Here is a 16,167-nt window from a genome sequence, read left to right as displayed (position 1 = left end):
GGCGCTCATTTGAGCCTTCAGAATATGACAATATCTTGGGCTTAACAAAGTACACTCATCATCTGTAGCCTAAATTAATGGGCTAGCCCAATAAAAATTGAACTTTAATTAAATACATACATGTTTGGATATAAATAATTAATTCAATTATATTAATCTGCAATATTTATTTGAGACTAATATATTTTGAATTTAATATAATTCGAATTTCGTACGAATTTTAATTTAATAAAATTTCGTTGCCCACAACCCGCTTAAGTAAAAAATGTGGCTTTTGTTCAGTTGCTAATTTCTACTATGTCAATATGAGTATATAGTAAGATTGAAATACCTTATTGAGTACAAATCTTAGTTGAGATAGTTATGTGAACTTTAAGGCGTTATGCAGATTATATAATAATTTTTAGACTAATTTATTCTACTCTAAAGATGAAATACAAATTATACTGTCCAAGCATGAACAAATAATAATATAAATCTTATTTCAAACTTAATTATGAAATGTTTCACCGGTATTAGGCATTTTTTTACAATACAAAATCTAATTCAAGTGGCAAAACAATCCCTCATTGTATGTTAAATTAACAAAAAGCCCTTCGTAAGTTCTCTTGGACACAAACAACGCCATTTTTGTTCAATAGTTTTGTGAAAAAAAAAAAAACCACAAGTTGATGGAGTAGTTTACAAAGTAATCCGAAGCCGCCTCCATTAGCGGTCCTCCTCTGTATCAACTCTACGCCCCCACACCAATCACTGTTTGTTTAATAGCCAATCACAGAGGAGGAAGAGAGGAAAGTACAGACATCATACATGGCGGTGGCTGCTTTTGGTCAGCTGAATCTTGATGAATCGCCATTATGGGGTTCGAGAAGTATCGAATGCTTTGAAAAGCTTGAACAAATCGGAGAAGGAACTTATGGGTTAGAAATTTATATTCCTTTTATCCTCTATTTTGGATCTTATTTGGATAGTTACTGCTTTATTTCCCTGTGTTATTTTTTAAACATTCGACAAGGATGGTTCTCTTTGTTTAATAACTTGAATGTTGATGGGTTGCTTTTTTTGCCTCATTGAATCAAGAAAATAACAGATTTTGGTACATCTGGGATTACGTTGTTGGCGTTAGTTTTTGTATTTTGCTGTTGTACTCTTTCTGGGTAAAGGAGAACTTGGGCGTATGACCACAGCGTGCCCAGGGGATGGGGAGTTTGTTGATTTTTTCTTAATTTGTTGTAATGCCATCACTTCATAATCTGACATCAGGTTGTTGAGTTTCAGTTTCGGCCATGTGAAGTTTTACTTCTTTATTTATTTTAAAGGGGTAACTGGGAGGTTTTGTGAAGCTTGCATAAAACACTATTGAGAAAAGGGCAGTTGTTCTTTTGATATGTTGTGTATCATTCTGACCATATTGAGAGGAGATTTAGTTGATTCAGTTCGTACATTAGCATGATTTTGGGTTTTGAACAAGGATCTCTTTTGTTTGGAATTTCTCTTGCTCGCACAATTGAGTCAAATTTAACTGTTTTGAGATGCTTTACATGAGCCGAGGGTCGGAAGCAACCTCTCTATCTTTCCGATGTAGGGTAAGGTCTGGGTACACTTTATCCTCCCCAGACCCCACTTGTGGGATCATACTGGATAGGTTGTTGTTGTTCCATTGGAAATATAATCCTTGTCAAAAAGTTAGTAATAACTTCCAATTTTATTAATTTTATTGGACTGGAGAAGGAGATGCCGGGAGCACGGATAGGTGGTGCATGTAGAGTTTAGTTAACTTTTGTTTATTAACTCTGGAGGTGGGATTCATCATGACCTAAACTTTAAGAATCATAGATACGGATCCAGGTACTATTACGCGTGTGGGGATTCGGATAACAATAATTCAAATATCTAATAGTAGAGTTATAAACCTAAATTATGAGATACGATGAGGCAAACTTGAGGAGAAAATACTGTTCAAGACGAGAATCATAGAAGGAGATAAAAGGAAAAGGAGTGACATAAAAGTTTCTATATACAAGATATTTCATTTTTTTCAATTTTACCTTAGCTTTTATTTTGACTAGAGAAATTATTGAATCTGTTCGGAGTTTCTCCATCGATTCTGGTCAAAGTACCCAAAATCGGTTGACCAGATCGGGTACGGTTCCGACACCCATGTCATGGTGCGGCACTGAAAGTGAAGAGCTCGAGCAACATTGGTGATGTGAATTCCATATGCTACATTTTAAATGAGTAGTTGTGAGAGTCCCAACAATTTATGTCTTCATTGAGGGTAACATAGGGATGCTAAGATTAAATAGTATCCAAAAAGAAAGGTGTCACTCTCTTTTAGACAAATAGATAAATAGATAAGGGAAGTGTATTACATAAAATGGGACAATTGGAATACTTACTAGTTGCTACTACTTATCATTACTGGTGTGAGAAAGCAATAATTTCTATGATTCAAATCATCCAGTGTTTGAGTGAAGTTGTTATTTGGCCCCTAATTTTCAATTATCTCCATTCAAACTTGTGTGGCAATTTGTTACAATGTTGAGGATTCTTCAACTATTTGTTTCCTAATTGAAATTAGGGTGGGGTGGGGGACCTTACTCCCATCTTCAATTATCTACGCACCCCTTTGTAAATGGTGGCATTTGGTTTAGAATTGTTCTAGTTTTGTTTTGGTTTGTTTTTTCCTGTCTGAAATTTGGTTTTAGAGAAATTAGTGTTGACTTTAAAATAATTGTTTATGTTGGGAGAACTTGCACTAGTTTTATTTTGAAAAAAAAAAACATCATTTTAATCCCTAAAACATTTTTGTGGCTTTCATATGGATTATAGTAATAGATTAAGAGTCTAAGACCGAACAATATTAGATTTATAAGAATTTAGTTTTGTTGGCGAGGTGAGGCGATGTAGACAGTTTTTGTCTTTTTTTCTCTGAGGTGAGAAGCAATCTGAAAAGGCCGACGAGGCCGCAAGGCAAGGCAAAGCATCACTTTTCAATCGCAACTCGAGAACTAGGATTTCAGTCTAAGTTATACTACTCCTATGCACCTTCTCTCTTCTTTTTTCTCTGTTTTTCGGTCAGACGATAGTCGAAGCTAGGGTTCAGGTTCATCTTTTTCTATTTTCTTCTTTTTCTTTCTCCTTTATTTTCCGACAGCTTCTTTCTTTCTTCCTTCCTTTGTCCTCTGTGTTTTCTGACTTTATCCTCTGCTTCTGCATTTATTTTTGATAACCGTGGTGTCTAGGTCAACTTGCGCTAACCTCGACTAATTCCACAGGATATCTGCCACCTTGCACTAGCAATAGGTACTAGGCAACTCTGTCCACCAAGACTAGAACAAATGGTAAGAATTCACCTAGTGTTCGTCTCAGTTGGGAATTGAACCTGAGACCTCATTGTGCTCAGCCTACTTCATTGAACCACTAGGCTACACCTCTGGGTTCCTTCAGTTTCTGCATCTTCTTACTGAACTTTTTTCTTTCAGTTTTGTTTTTCCAGTTTTTGTTGCATGATAATTAATAACTTAATTCTTTTGCTTAATTTGTTGTTAATATTGTATTTTTAGTTATTTATATGTGCAAATTTAATATTTGATTTTTCTTTGTATTTATTGGCTCTTCACATCAAAAAGGCGATTCCTTCGCTTCTCGCCTTGGTGAAGCAAGCCTCGTCGTTTTTTGTCCCCTCTTGCCTCCCACACACTTGTTGAAGGTTTCCTTCCTTTTTTTAAACGAAACTCCTAATTGAAGGTTTCCTCCGGAATAATCCAAAACTCAATCATTCCATACCAACCATAGTTAAAATTCTGGTAAACTTTATAAGTCTAAAGTTGAATTGTCCTAAAATATCAGAGTGAGGCTCTCAGAATGAGATGGTTGTGAAAGTTTTGCCCTGAAAACCAATCCTACTGGAAGGAAATCATCAGGGCAAAGTATGAAAGGGTACACCTTATGGAGTAAGCTTATGGAGGTTCATTAGATCCTTGTGGGATGAATTCAAAAACAATACAAGGATCAAAGTGGCAAATGGGAATAAACTGACTTCTAGAAGGATGTATGGCATGAGGCAGAAAGGCTAGAAAATTTGTTTCCAGACATTCGTACCTTAGTATCACACCATCAGAAGTCCATAATTGATCACTGGTCTCCTCAAGGATTGAACTTCATAGCTGATCACTGGTCTCCTCAAGGATTGAACTTCATTTTAAGAAGCCAGTTAAATGATTGGAGATTCAGAGGGTTGCTGATTTTTACTACCCCATTGGTATACTCAATGGCTTATAGGGGGTCTGGATACTTTATGGTGGAAGGGCAACAAGAAGGGTATTTTCAAGGTGAATTGTGCTTATAACTGTTTGAACCACCCCAACCAGGTGACAAGTAATTGACCTTGGAAAAGAATCTAAAACCCAAATAACCATACAAAGTGTCTTGTTTTGTGTGGTTATTAGGTAAGGAAGCAGTTTTGGCTCAAGACAACCTAATGAGGAGAGGGATCCATTGTGTTCAAGGTGCCTATTTTGTGGGGAGACTGCTGAGACAATTAACCATCTTTTTCTACACTGCAAAGTAATTTTTCAGCTCTGGAAGCTATTCCTTAACCTCAAATGCATGTAATGGGTCATGCCCGGAAAGATCACTAAAGCCATTCAGAGTTAGGAAGAAGTTGGAAGGCAGTCTTAGAGTAGAGAAAGATGGAGAATTGTCCCTGCAAGCATTTGGTGGGCAATATGGAAGGAGAGGAATTTCAGATGTGTTGATAATATTGAAAACAATATGCACAAAGTCAAGCTTAATTGCCTGTTGCTACTATGTTTTTAGTGTAATCAGCTATACTCAAATGACACATCTCCCTAATTGATGTACTGGACTCAATTTAGGATCATATAGATGGATTTGATGTGCTTCTTGTAAATATGGCTTAGTACTGCCTATGTACTGTTTTGAGAAATATATGAAATTACCTGGTTTTTTTTAATAAAAAAATTAAATTGTCCTGGCCCATCTACTGCAAGACAGTTGTGGGAACTGTTCATCAATATTTTTGGGGCAGCATTGGATAGTGCGACAGTTATCGGACTATTATTGGATGGTTGTGGGAATTGAAGGCTTCATAGATCTGTTATTATGTAGAGGAGTATCCCGGTATGTTTTTGTTGGATATGATGGATAGGGAGGAACTTTAGGTGTTTTAAGGGCCGAACTCATTCAATTTAGATAATAAAATACAGATGTTTTGGCTTGTTATCATCTTCTTGCAGTTTACTGGGTGTGTATGATAAAATTGCATGTGAGATTTTATTGATTCACTGCAGGAGTACTTTCTGTATGGGTGAGCATCTTCTTTTAGTTTTTGTGGTTTGGGGGGGGGGTCTTCTTATTTATAATTTATTTTTTTGAGAAGTAACAATTTTGTATTAAAAACCAGTACTTAGGTAGTACTGAAAACCCTTACAAGAAAGTAGTGAATCATAAAAACACAATATCAGTCCTATAATGAATCTAAAACTTCTAGGATTACTTCTGCATCTATAACGGGACTCTTTGTACACCAAAAACAAAGTAACAGAATACAATCTGTTTTAATCTTCTGTAAGGATCTACTCTTATCCTCAAAACTCCTAGAATTCTTTTCTTTCCAAATGGTCCACCAAATGCATGTTGGAATAATCCTCTAGTAGCCTGTATTCTTTGCTCCCTTCTCTGCTTCTTCCCAGCTTTAATCTTACTAGGTATTGTCCATTGGATGGATGCCTGTGAGATTGATGAAAATCCTCCATAATTGATCGGTGATTCTGCAATGAAGGAACAAATGGCTCACTGTCTTAGCTGTTTCCCCACAAAGGCAACAATGTATCACTAAAATAATGTCCCTTTTCCTCAAGTTCTCATGCGTCAAACCAACTTTTTTTGCTAACAGTCAAGTGAAACATACCACCTTGAGTGGTATCTTGGCCTTCCAGATCTGCAACCAAGACCAGTTCAGGCTCTGTGACATGTCCAAGTTCATGATTGTGTACCCTAAGCTCACTTTTTAAACCCTCTTGCTATGTTCAGTCCCCCATTAGCAGTCCACCCCTTCCTTCGTCCCTTGGAATATTTCCAGCAGTTTTAAATGCTCAACTAACCTATGTACTTCCAGTCGTTAAGATTTCTTTTGAGAGATATATTCCAACCTTGCGGAGACCACATTTCTGCCATTGATCTTCCTTTATGAAGTGCCAAGTCAAGCATATCTGGGAAGATTTCGAATAAACTTCTGTTGCCCAACCAACTATATTTTCAAAAGCTTGTTTTGTTGCCATCATTGACTCTGATGAGGGTGTGACTTTTTAGAAAAGTCCACCAATTCCTGATTGATCTCCATACTGTTACACCATATGGGTTGTGTACTTCTTCAATAACCCAAGAATTCATTTCTCCATACTTCATGTTGGTCACCTTGCAGCACAATGGTTGTGGTTCGTGACTATATCTCCATAACCACTTCAATTTTGGTGCCTTGCTTTGATTTTTCAAGTTTTAATGCCTAGACCTCTTTGTTTTTTCCCAGTAATCAATACTTTTCCACTTTAAAACCTTTTCTTTTCTTGTTACCTTGCCAGAAAAAATCCCTTCTGAGTGTGTCCAGACTTTGTACTACACCTGTAGGGATTGGAAATAAAGTTAGCATGTAAGTGGGGAGGGCATCCGGGACTGCATTGATCAGTGTAAGCCTGCCCCCATGGACCATTATTGTGCCTTCCATCTAGTTAACTTCTTCTCACATTTCTCCAAAACTGAGTCCCAAATATGTTAAGAATTTGACTTTGCCCCAAAAGGCATCCCGAGATAAATAGAGCGCAATACTCCTACGTCACCGCCTAACACAGATGTCAACTCATTCATGTTAGGAACGGAGTTTACAGGACATAGGTGGCTCTTTCCCCAATTGATGTGGACCTGAAATACCTTTAAATAGTACCAGAATGACCCTTAAATATTGTAGTTGCTCCTCATTTGCATCACAAAAAATTAGTGTCATCTGCATATTGAAGACGTGTCACCTTTAGACTCCTCTCATTGTTTGTGGATACCTCAAAACCAGTGATCCATCTATTTGCTTTTGTTGTCTTGAGGATGTTGTTCAGACCCTCCATGAAAGATGAAAAAGAAAGGACATAAAGGATCCCTTGTGATTCCTCTTTGTGCTTCGAAAAAACCTTCTGGGGCTCCGTTAATAAGAACAAAAAATTTCACAGTTGAGATACAAAAGCTTATTCATCTGATCCACTTATCCCCAAAACTCATTATTCTTAGGATATTTAGAAATAACTCCCAATTAACATCATGGTACGTTTTTTCAATGTCCAGTTTGCACAAAATTCTAGGCTTTTTTTAGGATCAATCTTGAATCTACAGCTTCATTTACTATTAGCACAACATCCATGATTTGCATGCCTCTGATAAAAGCCATTTGTTGTGAGTCTACCAATTTATCCATCACTCCTTTAATTCTCTCAGTCAACTTTAGACAATTACTTATAGAAACTGCCTATCAAGCTTATTGGTCTAAAATCTTTCAATTCTTTTGCACTTTCCTTCTTCGGAATCAAAGCAATATAGGTGGTATGTGTTTTGGACGGCGAAAGGCGATAAGAGGCGACGGTCCCGCCATGCGGCGAGGCGATCGCCTTTTGAAGTGCGGCGATAATTAATACAAAAAATTAAAATAATATATAAATGATTAAAATTTCAATACCGCTAATAGATTAGAAAATATTTCAAGTCAAGAATTAAAAATAGATAGTAGATAGATACTAAAAGTCCAGAACTTGAATAACTCAACAATTCAATATCCATAAAACAAGCAATACGAAAACGCCATTAAAATTGAAATAGTTGTAAATGATCAAGTCATTTAATTAGTATATTACTATCATACTATGTTATATAAGTTGTTAAACTAAAGATTTTTGTACATAATACATTTATGCTTACTGTTACAGTGACAGTGTTGTATGGGGCGGAGTGTTGGCCTGTTAGAAAACCCACATCCAGAAGATGAAGGTGGCGGAGATGAGATGCTTCAGTGGATATGTGGGTGTACTAGAAAAGATAGAATTAAAAATGAGGTTATTCGAGATAAGGTGGGAGTGGCTTCAGTGGAAGTTAAGATGAGGGAAACGAGGTTGAGATGGTTCGGTCATGTGATGCGGAGGAGCACGGATGCCCTAGTGCGGAGGTGTGAGAGGTTGGCTAGGGATGATTTCAAGCAAGGTAGAGGTAGACCGAAGAAATATTGGAGGGAGGTGATTAGACATGACATGGAGCATATTTAGCTTATCGAGGACATGACCCTGGATAGAAAGTTGTTGTGGAGGAGGGGAATTAGTGTAGAAGGTTAGTCTGAATTAGGATGTTGTATGTTTTGGTGTATACTTAGAGTATCTTGCTTTTGATATTATTGAATATATTAATTTCAATTGTATCTTGTTCTATTACTATTCCTTATATTATCTTAGATTGCTTTATTTTGAGCCGGGGGTCTATCGAAAACAACCTCTCTATCTCATATTTGAGGTAGTGATATGACTGGGTACACTTACCCTCCCCAGACCCCACTTGGTTGGAATATACTAGGTGTGTTATTGTATTGTTATAGTGACAGTGTAACACTGTATTACTGTTTCAAAGGAAGAAAAATAGAAGAGAAAAAAAGAAAAAAAAGTAGCTAGAGTTCAATCGTCGGATTAAGAAGAAAAAGAAAAAAGAAAAAAATAATAGAAATCAATCCTTACCGGAGTAGCTGGAGTCTCCGGAGTAGCTAATGCCAGTTGTCGAAATCGACATCGAACTTGTGAGATGGTAATGGTAGTAGCCACAGGCGCCAAATGAGTAAGTTGGTAGAGCCAAAATAGGAAAATAAGCCCTAAAATTAGCTTTTATCCCTAAAGCCCTAATTTTTTTAAAAGAAATTAAAAAGGCAACGCCATTGTCGCCTTTTCCCCTCTCTCGCAAAGGCGTCGCCTTTTGGATGTCGCAGCGCCACAACGACAAGATTTTCCAACATAATAGGATCGATGGTATCGCGAATATCATAGCGACGTGCCAATGTTCTATTGTACTTAACGTACACTAGATCATTGAGATACGATAACTCAAGCCTATTTCTCTTCTTGGAATGAATCTATACATAATAAAGTAGTTACTAATTAGTAATTAGATTCAAAAAATAATTGCTTTAATATAGAAAGTTAAATATAATAACTCATTCTCACATGTTCAAAGACCTCCAGTTCCGTTCGCATCCAGATGCACTACAAGTTAAACTCAGAACTCTCATGGCAAATCTTTGCAAATTTGGAGTCCGCTCCCAAATAGGGACCACCACTCAACTATAGAAAAAAATTGAAGGTTAAGTATAAAAAAGTCAATAACTTAAGGTGCTTTAAAATAAAGATAACTAAACCAATTCACTAACCCAGTGACCTCGTGTCTCTGGCTTTAACAGCTTGACCAGAACCAAACAATCCATCCGCACTCTTGTACTTAGCAAGCTTAGCAAGTAGTAAATCTTGTGTGGAAAGATCGGGGACCATCGTCTCAACACAAGTGTAGTAACTCTCCCACACTTTAGCAATTTTTTCCTCACTTATCGTTGATTTAAAGTACAATCCCGGATTCAAAATATACTCGGCGGAGTGCAACGGTCGCTTGAGTTGGTCAGTCCACCTTGAATCAATTATTTCGAGGACTTTCTCATAATGCCTCAAAACTCCGTTAAACCTCCGTTGAATAGTTTCCTTCGCTTTATCCATTGCTTCAAGCATATAGCCCATTGGGGGTCTTTTTTCCCCATCCACCAAGCAAAGGAACGAGACCAAAGGACCACAAACTTTAAGAGCCTTGACTACATCATTCCAAAAGTATGCAGAATAAAGAATGACAGAAACTTCTTTCCCCAAAAATTCCTTTGCAAACTTACAAGTACTCCATTCATTGGAGATGATCAAGGCTCTCATATTCTTCCTTTGTTTGTACATCGCCTCCTAAGTCAAAAAGGCCGTTGCGAATCTTGTCTTGGCCGGTTTCACCAAATTTTTCTCATTAAGTTCAACAACAACAACCTTTGACTTATGTAAGAAACCACCTTTGTGGTCTTCTTAAAAATTGTAAAAGACATTATATCAACTATTAGCTTAATAAATATTCAGACTTCAGTAATAAGTAAATAAAAGAGGTGTTGATTATTACCTGAGGCATATGGATTAATCTTGACTATGTCTTGCAACATCAAATTGATGCAATAGGCAGCACATGGAGTCCAATATATATGTGGGTACACAACCCTCATAAGATCCCCCGCTTTTACATTCTCGCTAGCATTATCCGTTACAACTTGTACAACATTTTCCGGTCCAATATTCTCAATTGTCTTCTCAAACAAGCTGTACATCTTAGTGCCAGTGGTGGACTCATTGTTAGCATCGACAGAACCAAGAAAGATTCTCCCTATCGGACAATTGACCAAAATATTAATGATCATTTTTCCACGAGCTGTCCATTTATCCATCATGATGGAACAACCATACTTTTGCCATTGCACCTTGTGCTTCTCAACAAGTTCATCAACTTTCTTTACTTCCTTCTTTAATTGAGAAAACTTCATGATAGGTAGGTGGCTCCATTCCCGGGCCATGTTGTCCTACCGCGTCTATGAAGTTAGTAAATGAATCATAATTAGCACAATTAAATGGGAGGCCCGTATCATACATGCATACTGCGAAAGCATTTACCGCCCACTCCCTTAAGATTTTTTTTGTGTCATTAATTCCTCGTCCTCGTCCTCCTCCCGCCTTTTAAAGCTGGTGTTATGTTGTGGCTTTTGTGGATAAAACTTATCTAGAGGACCTTTCGTCACATATGCCGAGAATGATACACTACCACCACTTGAAGACAATTTTTGATATTTGGAGGGAGGCATCGTTTCCTCAAGTTCATTCATATCATCATCATCATCATCAAAGATATTATATGATGGCATATATCGTTGATTCTTTGGATTAGTTGCGGCTTTGCTATCAACAAATGCCTTTACTTTATCCCTAATGTTTGCCGGACAAGATTGACATATCCTCACATTTTTGTTTCCACCTATCAAGTGTTGTTTGAATCGAGTAATGCCGCCATTTATGGTACGTCGACAAAAATTACAAATCATCGCATCTTTTGTCGGTCCTTGTGTACCATAATTCCATCTTATATCCTTTTGTTTGCTACTAGTAGATTGAGAGTGAGACGCCATTAAAATTGAAAGTTGTTATGATCAAATAATTTAATTAGTATATTACCATTATGCTATTTTAATTCTACATAAGTTATTAAAAAAAATACATAAAACAGTGGCCACTGGTTGACTGGTTATAACTGTAACAGTAAGTTCACTGTTACAGTCACTGATACAGTGACAGCCGGCCGGAATAGAAGAAGAAGATAAAACAACAACAACAACAACATACCCAGTGTATTCTTACAAGAGTGGGGTCTGGGGAGGGTAAGATGTGCGCAGTCCATACCGCTACCTCCGAGGAAGTAGAGAGGCTGTTTTCAATAGGCCTCGGCTAATAGTGGAGAACAGTAAACAAAGGGATGGAAAACATAATAGAAAATCAGGAATAAGAAATAATAAAATAGACATCAGAGAAATATGAAATACGAGACATAAGGGCGATACGGAATAAGAAAATAGGTACTAAGACATAAGACCTAGTGCACCCACCTAGTAATAACCTATACTCCCATAACAAGGACCCTGTGAACACGGACCTAGGTTTACTAACCCGGCTACACAAGACTCTCCAGACTGCAGGCTACAACCCACACACCCGCATTAGCTTTCTACCTTTATCCGCGACCTCTACACCTTCCTATCTAGGGTCATGTCCTCAGTCAGCTGGAGCTGCTCCATGTCATGTCTAATCACCTCCCTCCAGTATTTCTTCGGCCTACCTCTACCCCTCCTGAAGCAATCCAAAGCAAGCCTCTCACACCTTCGGACTGGGGCATCCACACCCCTCCTCCTCACATGCCCAAAAGAGGAAGAAAAAATAGCAGCACCAAAATACCAAGTCCAATCCAGCGATTAAGAAGAAGAAGAAGAAAGAAGCAAAAAATAGAAATCAATGCTTACCGGAGTAGCGAGGTTTCCGAAGTATGTCGCCGGAATCAAAGTTGTGAGTTGAAGGGTAGCAGCCGCAGGTACCAGTAAGTTGGTAGTGTTAAAATGTGTAAATAAACCCTAAAAATAGCTTATATACCTAAAACCCTAATTTTTTAAAAAACAATTAAAAGGCGTCGTCTTTCTCGTCGCCTTTCTCGCAAAGGCGTCGCCTTTTCATTTTCGCCACGCCATGGATTGAAGAGGCGACATAGGCTCGCCATTGGCCATTGGCGACGAGGCACTCGCCTTTTACAACACTAGCCACCACACATGTCGCCATCTTTCTGATGATCTCTTTAGACCACAAATGGACTGGAAGCCCTATAGCTCTGATCCAAGTTGACAGAGTCTTTTGTTGGTTCGGCGTGCCGTGCAGCCGACTAACTCTAACTTGACCGGGGTGTTCTTCCAAAACCCCCCCCCTTCCCCCCCCCCCCCCCCCCCCGGTAAAATCTGCTCTGTCATGTTTCTATTTAGAAATTCAAAAAGGAAAATTCCTAGTCATCTCATTAATGTTAACTCCAAAAGCTTTCATCTAGTTAGGTGATGCTCATCTCCTGACATCTATCTGCGAGAGTGGGGGGTTCAAAAGCCCCGAAAAGACCAGTTACACATCATCTGCCCTGGTACCCCTTTCTCAACATTGGTGTCCTCCCTAATTTGTGATTGCCATTTACTACTCTCTAACACCTTTGCAAAAGGGACTTCATTGCTAATCATTTTTGAGGAATGTTTGACAGTCGCATAGGAGTGCCTTTAATGAATCTTTCAATCTTAAATACTATGTCTCTCCAGCCTGCATTTATGGCTAGTTCTGGTACAATAATGACTTCTCTTTCTTCCTTTTTTAGAAACAGAATACTCATGTACCTCCCATGTTCATTGTACTTTCTGGTGCCATAGAACTCTGCCACTTGGTCTTTATTCCTCCATCTTCTCACCAAATTTTTCTGATCACTCGACGCCTCCTTGAGAATGTGACAGATCGATTCCATAATCTTCATACTCAGAGTAATTCTTCTCATCCTATTTCTGCTTCTTTCTACACATTCGAACTAGCTGGTATTTCCTGTGCTCCACAGAGTTATGTCGAAAGATTTGAAACCAGCATTGAAGTAAATTCTGTTTTCCGCCATAATACTGCTAGATCGGGGCAAAGAGATGAAGGAAAAAAGAGAGGTTGAAGCAATAATCACAGTGGGTGATTACTGATTGGCTTGGAAAGAAGGGTTAGGAGGTGCCTCAGATGGTAGAAGACCACCGGAGGAGAAAGGGATCAGAAGCCCAGAAGGGACTTCTAAAAAGTTGTCTTGGGGAATGTGCCTAGGTGTTTTTTCTATGTAGCATCATTACACCCCTAGCTTTAGTGCTTTGCTACTTTTTTTTGGACTGCTTGCGCTTTCCTCGACTAATTCCATGGGATACCTGCCACCTTCCACCACCAACAGGTACCAGGTAACTCTGTCCACCAAGGCTAGAATAGATGGGAAGAAATCACCTAGTGTTTGGCTCTATTGGGAGTTGAATCTGAGACCTCATGGTGCTCAACCCAACTTCATTGAACCACTTGGACACACCCTTGGGTTTGCTACCTTTTGTTGATAAAAATATAACTTGCTGATTAAGAAAGGGCCAAAGCCAACAAGGATGCAATTGGCACTATCACTTGGGATTCACATTGCAACTATTGTAATTGGTGACTGTAGATGAAATTGATACAATTTAGAGATGACTCCGCCAACTTTGCATTTGTTGATATTTCAAAGGTATTGCTTCATAGTTTGTATGCTTAGCATGATTGACACTCTTGCTCTTTTCCAGGCAAGTGTACATGGCCAGAGAAAAAAAAACTGGGGAAATTGTTGCTTTGAAAAAGATACGTATGGATAATGAGAAGGAGGGGGTACTGTTCTTTTCCCCAATCATTATGATGTCTTATATTTGTATTTATACCATTTAAATAGTAGAGCTTATTTTGACTAATGCATTGCTAAAATTGATAACCTGGTACCTTATGCTTATTTCTGCAGTTCCCTATAACAGCCATCCGTGAGATTAAAATTTTAAAGAAATTGCAGCATGATAATGTCATTAAGCTGAAAGAAATAGTAACCTCTCAAGGTACGTTGTCTCTTAATTCTTAGATGCTATCATTTTTGGAACTTTGGGTAAGTTTGAACTTTTATGGTCAGTTCTGACATGAATTTCTCTTCTAGGTCCTGAAGGGGATGAGCAAGAGAAGCTTGGTATTCCTGCTAAGAAAATCTTCTTATTGGCAATGAAGTTCCTCTTCCCAATATTTGCAGAAATTAACATCCATGAATTTCAATTTCCTTCAGGAGTAGATAGTAACAAGTACAAGGGAAACATCTACATGGTTTTCGAATACATGGACCATGACTTGACTGGCCTTGCTGATCGACCAGGGTTGAGATTCACAATTCCGCAGATTAAAGTATCGTAAGCCTAGCTAGCTGGAAAAATCACACTTTCTTTTATTGTGATGACTATCTATTTCCTTGCACATTTATTGATGATACTTCTTTTCCAGTGCTACATGAAGCAACTGCTTACTGGTCTTCATTACTGCCATATTAATCAAGTTCTTCACAGAGATATCAAAGGTTACTTTTGTTTTAATTCTCTGTATGTAACATGTTGATATTTGCAAGTGTTCCTGGAGGCTCGTGACACATTTGTTTCCTCTCATTCTTATGTTACCAGGCTCTAATCTTCTGATAGACAACGAAGGAAATCTTAAGCTTGCTGATTTTGGTTTAGCCCGCTCATTTTCTGGTGATCACAATGCTAATCTGACAAATCGTGTTATTACTTTGTGGTACAGGTAAATCTAAAGCCTGTTAAAGCATTCTTCTTACCACTTTGCTTGTATCACTCTTGAGTTTTTTCTGCTCTTTTTTAGACTAAATATACGATAATCTTGGACAGACCTCCGGAGTTGTTGCTTGGAGCCACAAAGTATGGTCCCGCTGTTGACATGTGGTCCGTTGGTTGTATATTTGCTGAACTTTTATTTGGAAAGCCAATCTTACCCGGAAAGAATGAGGTAATATCCGCTTAAACTTTTGTCTAGCTTCTCTAGGTGCTGTAGGTGTCTGTAGCTTCGTTTTACAAGTTTACCTGCTACTAGTGTTCCAAGGAATCTGTGCTAATGTGCTATTGCCTCTATTTCTTGAGAGTATCTTATACTTATGCTCGATAGTTTACTTTTACTAGACCATATCTCTGGCTAATCTGCTGATAGCAAAGCATTTGGCTTAGAAAGCAACTTAGGCGAACCTGATCTAACAGTTGATTGAAATATAAAATCTGAAGAGGAAAGATTTTCGTTGTTAGTTTCTTTTATTTGATCTTGTTAACTAGGCCCGTGAATAATAGTCTCCATTTTATGATAACAAGCAAATTTTTACTAGTAGCACGACCAAAACATTCTGAAAAATTAAGGGAGACCACATGAACAATAAAATATATACTTCCTCCATTCTTTTCTATATGATGATAATGGGTTAGAAAACTGAGTTTAATATGTTAATTTGACTTATGCATGATATTAATGGTGGCAGAAGAAAACATTAAATTGGCAATTGTAAAGTTTGTTGATAGATAAAATATCTTATCGAAGTTCAAAATTTGAGTAGTTAATGAACTTGAATCTTTGAAATATTGTATAGGATAATAAATATAACAAGTGGGATGATGTCAAACGTTTTGGAACATTCCAAAATAGCAAGTGTAATTAATTGGAAAAGGAATAATGTAGTCTGTGTGCAGTCGTCAACTACCTTTCTTAGAGAGTACTTCTACCTCTATATTTAATAAAAAGGAAAAGAAAGCAAGGAACATTATAAGAGAGAAGGCACATATGGAACACAATATTATATCCTTTTTTTTGTGGATCAGGCACGAGATTAGTGTCATGCCCCAACCTGGGTGAATCGGGCGGC

At 37.9% G+C, this 16,167-nt stretch overlaps 1 protein-coding gene across 2 annotated transcripts in view; it reads left to right on the top strand.

The window, feature by feature from the left end:
• Positions 1 to 568: 568 nt before the first annotated feature.
• Positions 569 to 16,167, top strand: part of LOC107850317 (cyclin-dependent kinase C-1) — a 37,636-nt gene continuing 22,037 nt past the window's right edge. The window contains exons 1-8 of one of the 2 annotated variants that reach the window (XM_016694743.2): positions 569 to 920; positions 14,024 to 14,105; positions 14,233 to 14,323; positions 14,419 to 14,448; positions 14,542 to 14,657; positions 14,754 to 14,826; positions 14,927 to 15,047; positions 15,152 to 15,269. In XM_016694743.2, coding sequence (XP_016550229.1) covers positions 811 to 920; positions 14,024 to 14,105; positions 14,233 to 14,323; positions 14,419 to 14,448; positions 14,542 to 14,657; positions 14,754 to 14,826; positions 14,927 to 15,047; positions 15,152 to 15,269 — 741 coding nt within the window. In that variant the 5' untranslated portion in view covers positions 569 to 810. Of the gene's footprint in view, positions 921 to 14,023; positions 14,106 to 14,232; positions 14,324 to 14,418; positions 14,658 to 14,753; positions 14,827 to 14,926; positions 15,048 to 15,151; positions 15,270 to 16,167 lie in introns of both variants that reach the window. The other variant, XM_016694742.2, reaches the window with a different exon arrangement.

This window comes from Capsicum annuum, chromosome 12, assembly GCF_002878395.1.
Source record: "Capsicum annuum cultivar UCD-10X-F1 chromosome 12, UCD10Xv1.1, whole genome shotgun sequence".
Taxonomy (NCBI): domain Eukaryota; kingdom Viridiplantae; phylum Streptophyta; class Magnoliopsida; order Solanales; family Solanaceae; genus Capsicum; species Capsicum annuum.
This window is presented reverse-complemented; position numbering and strand designations above follow the sequence as displayed.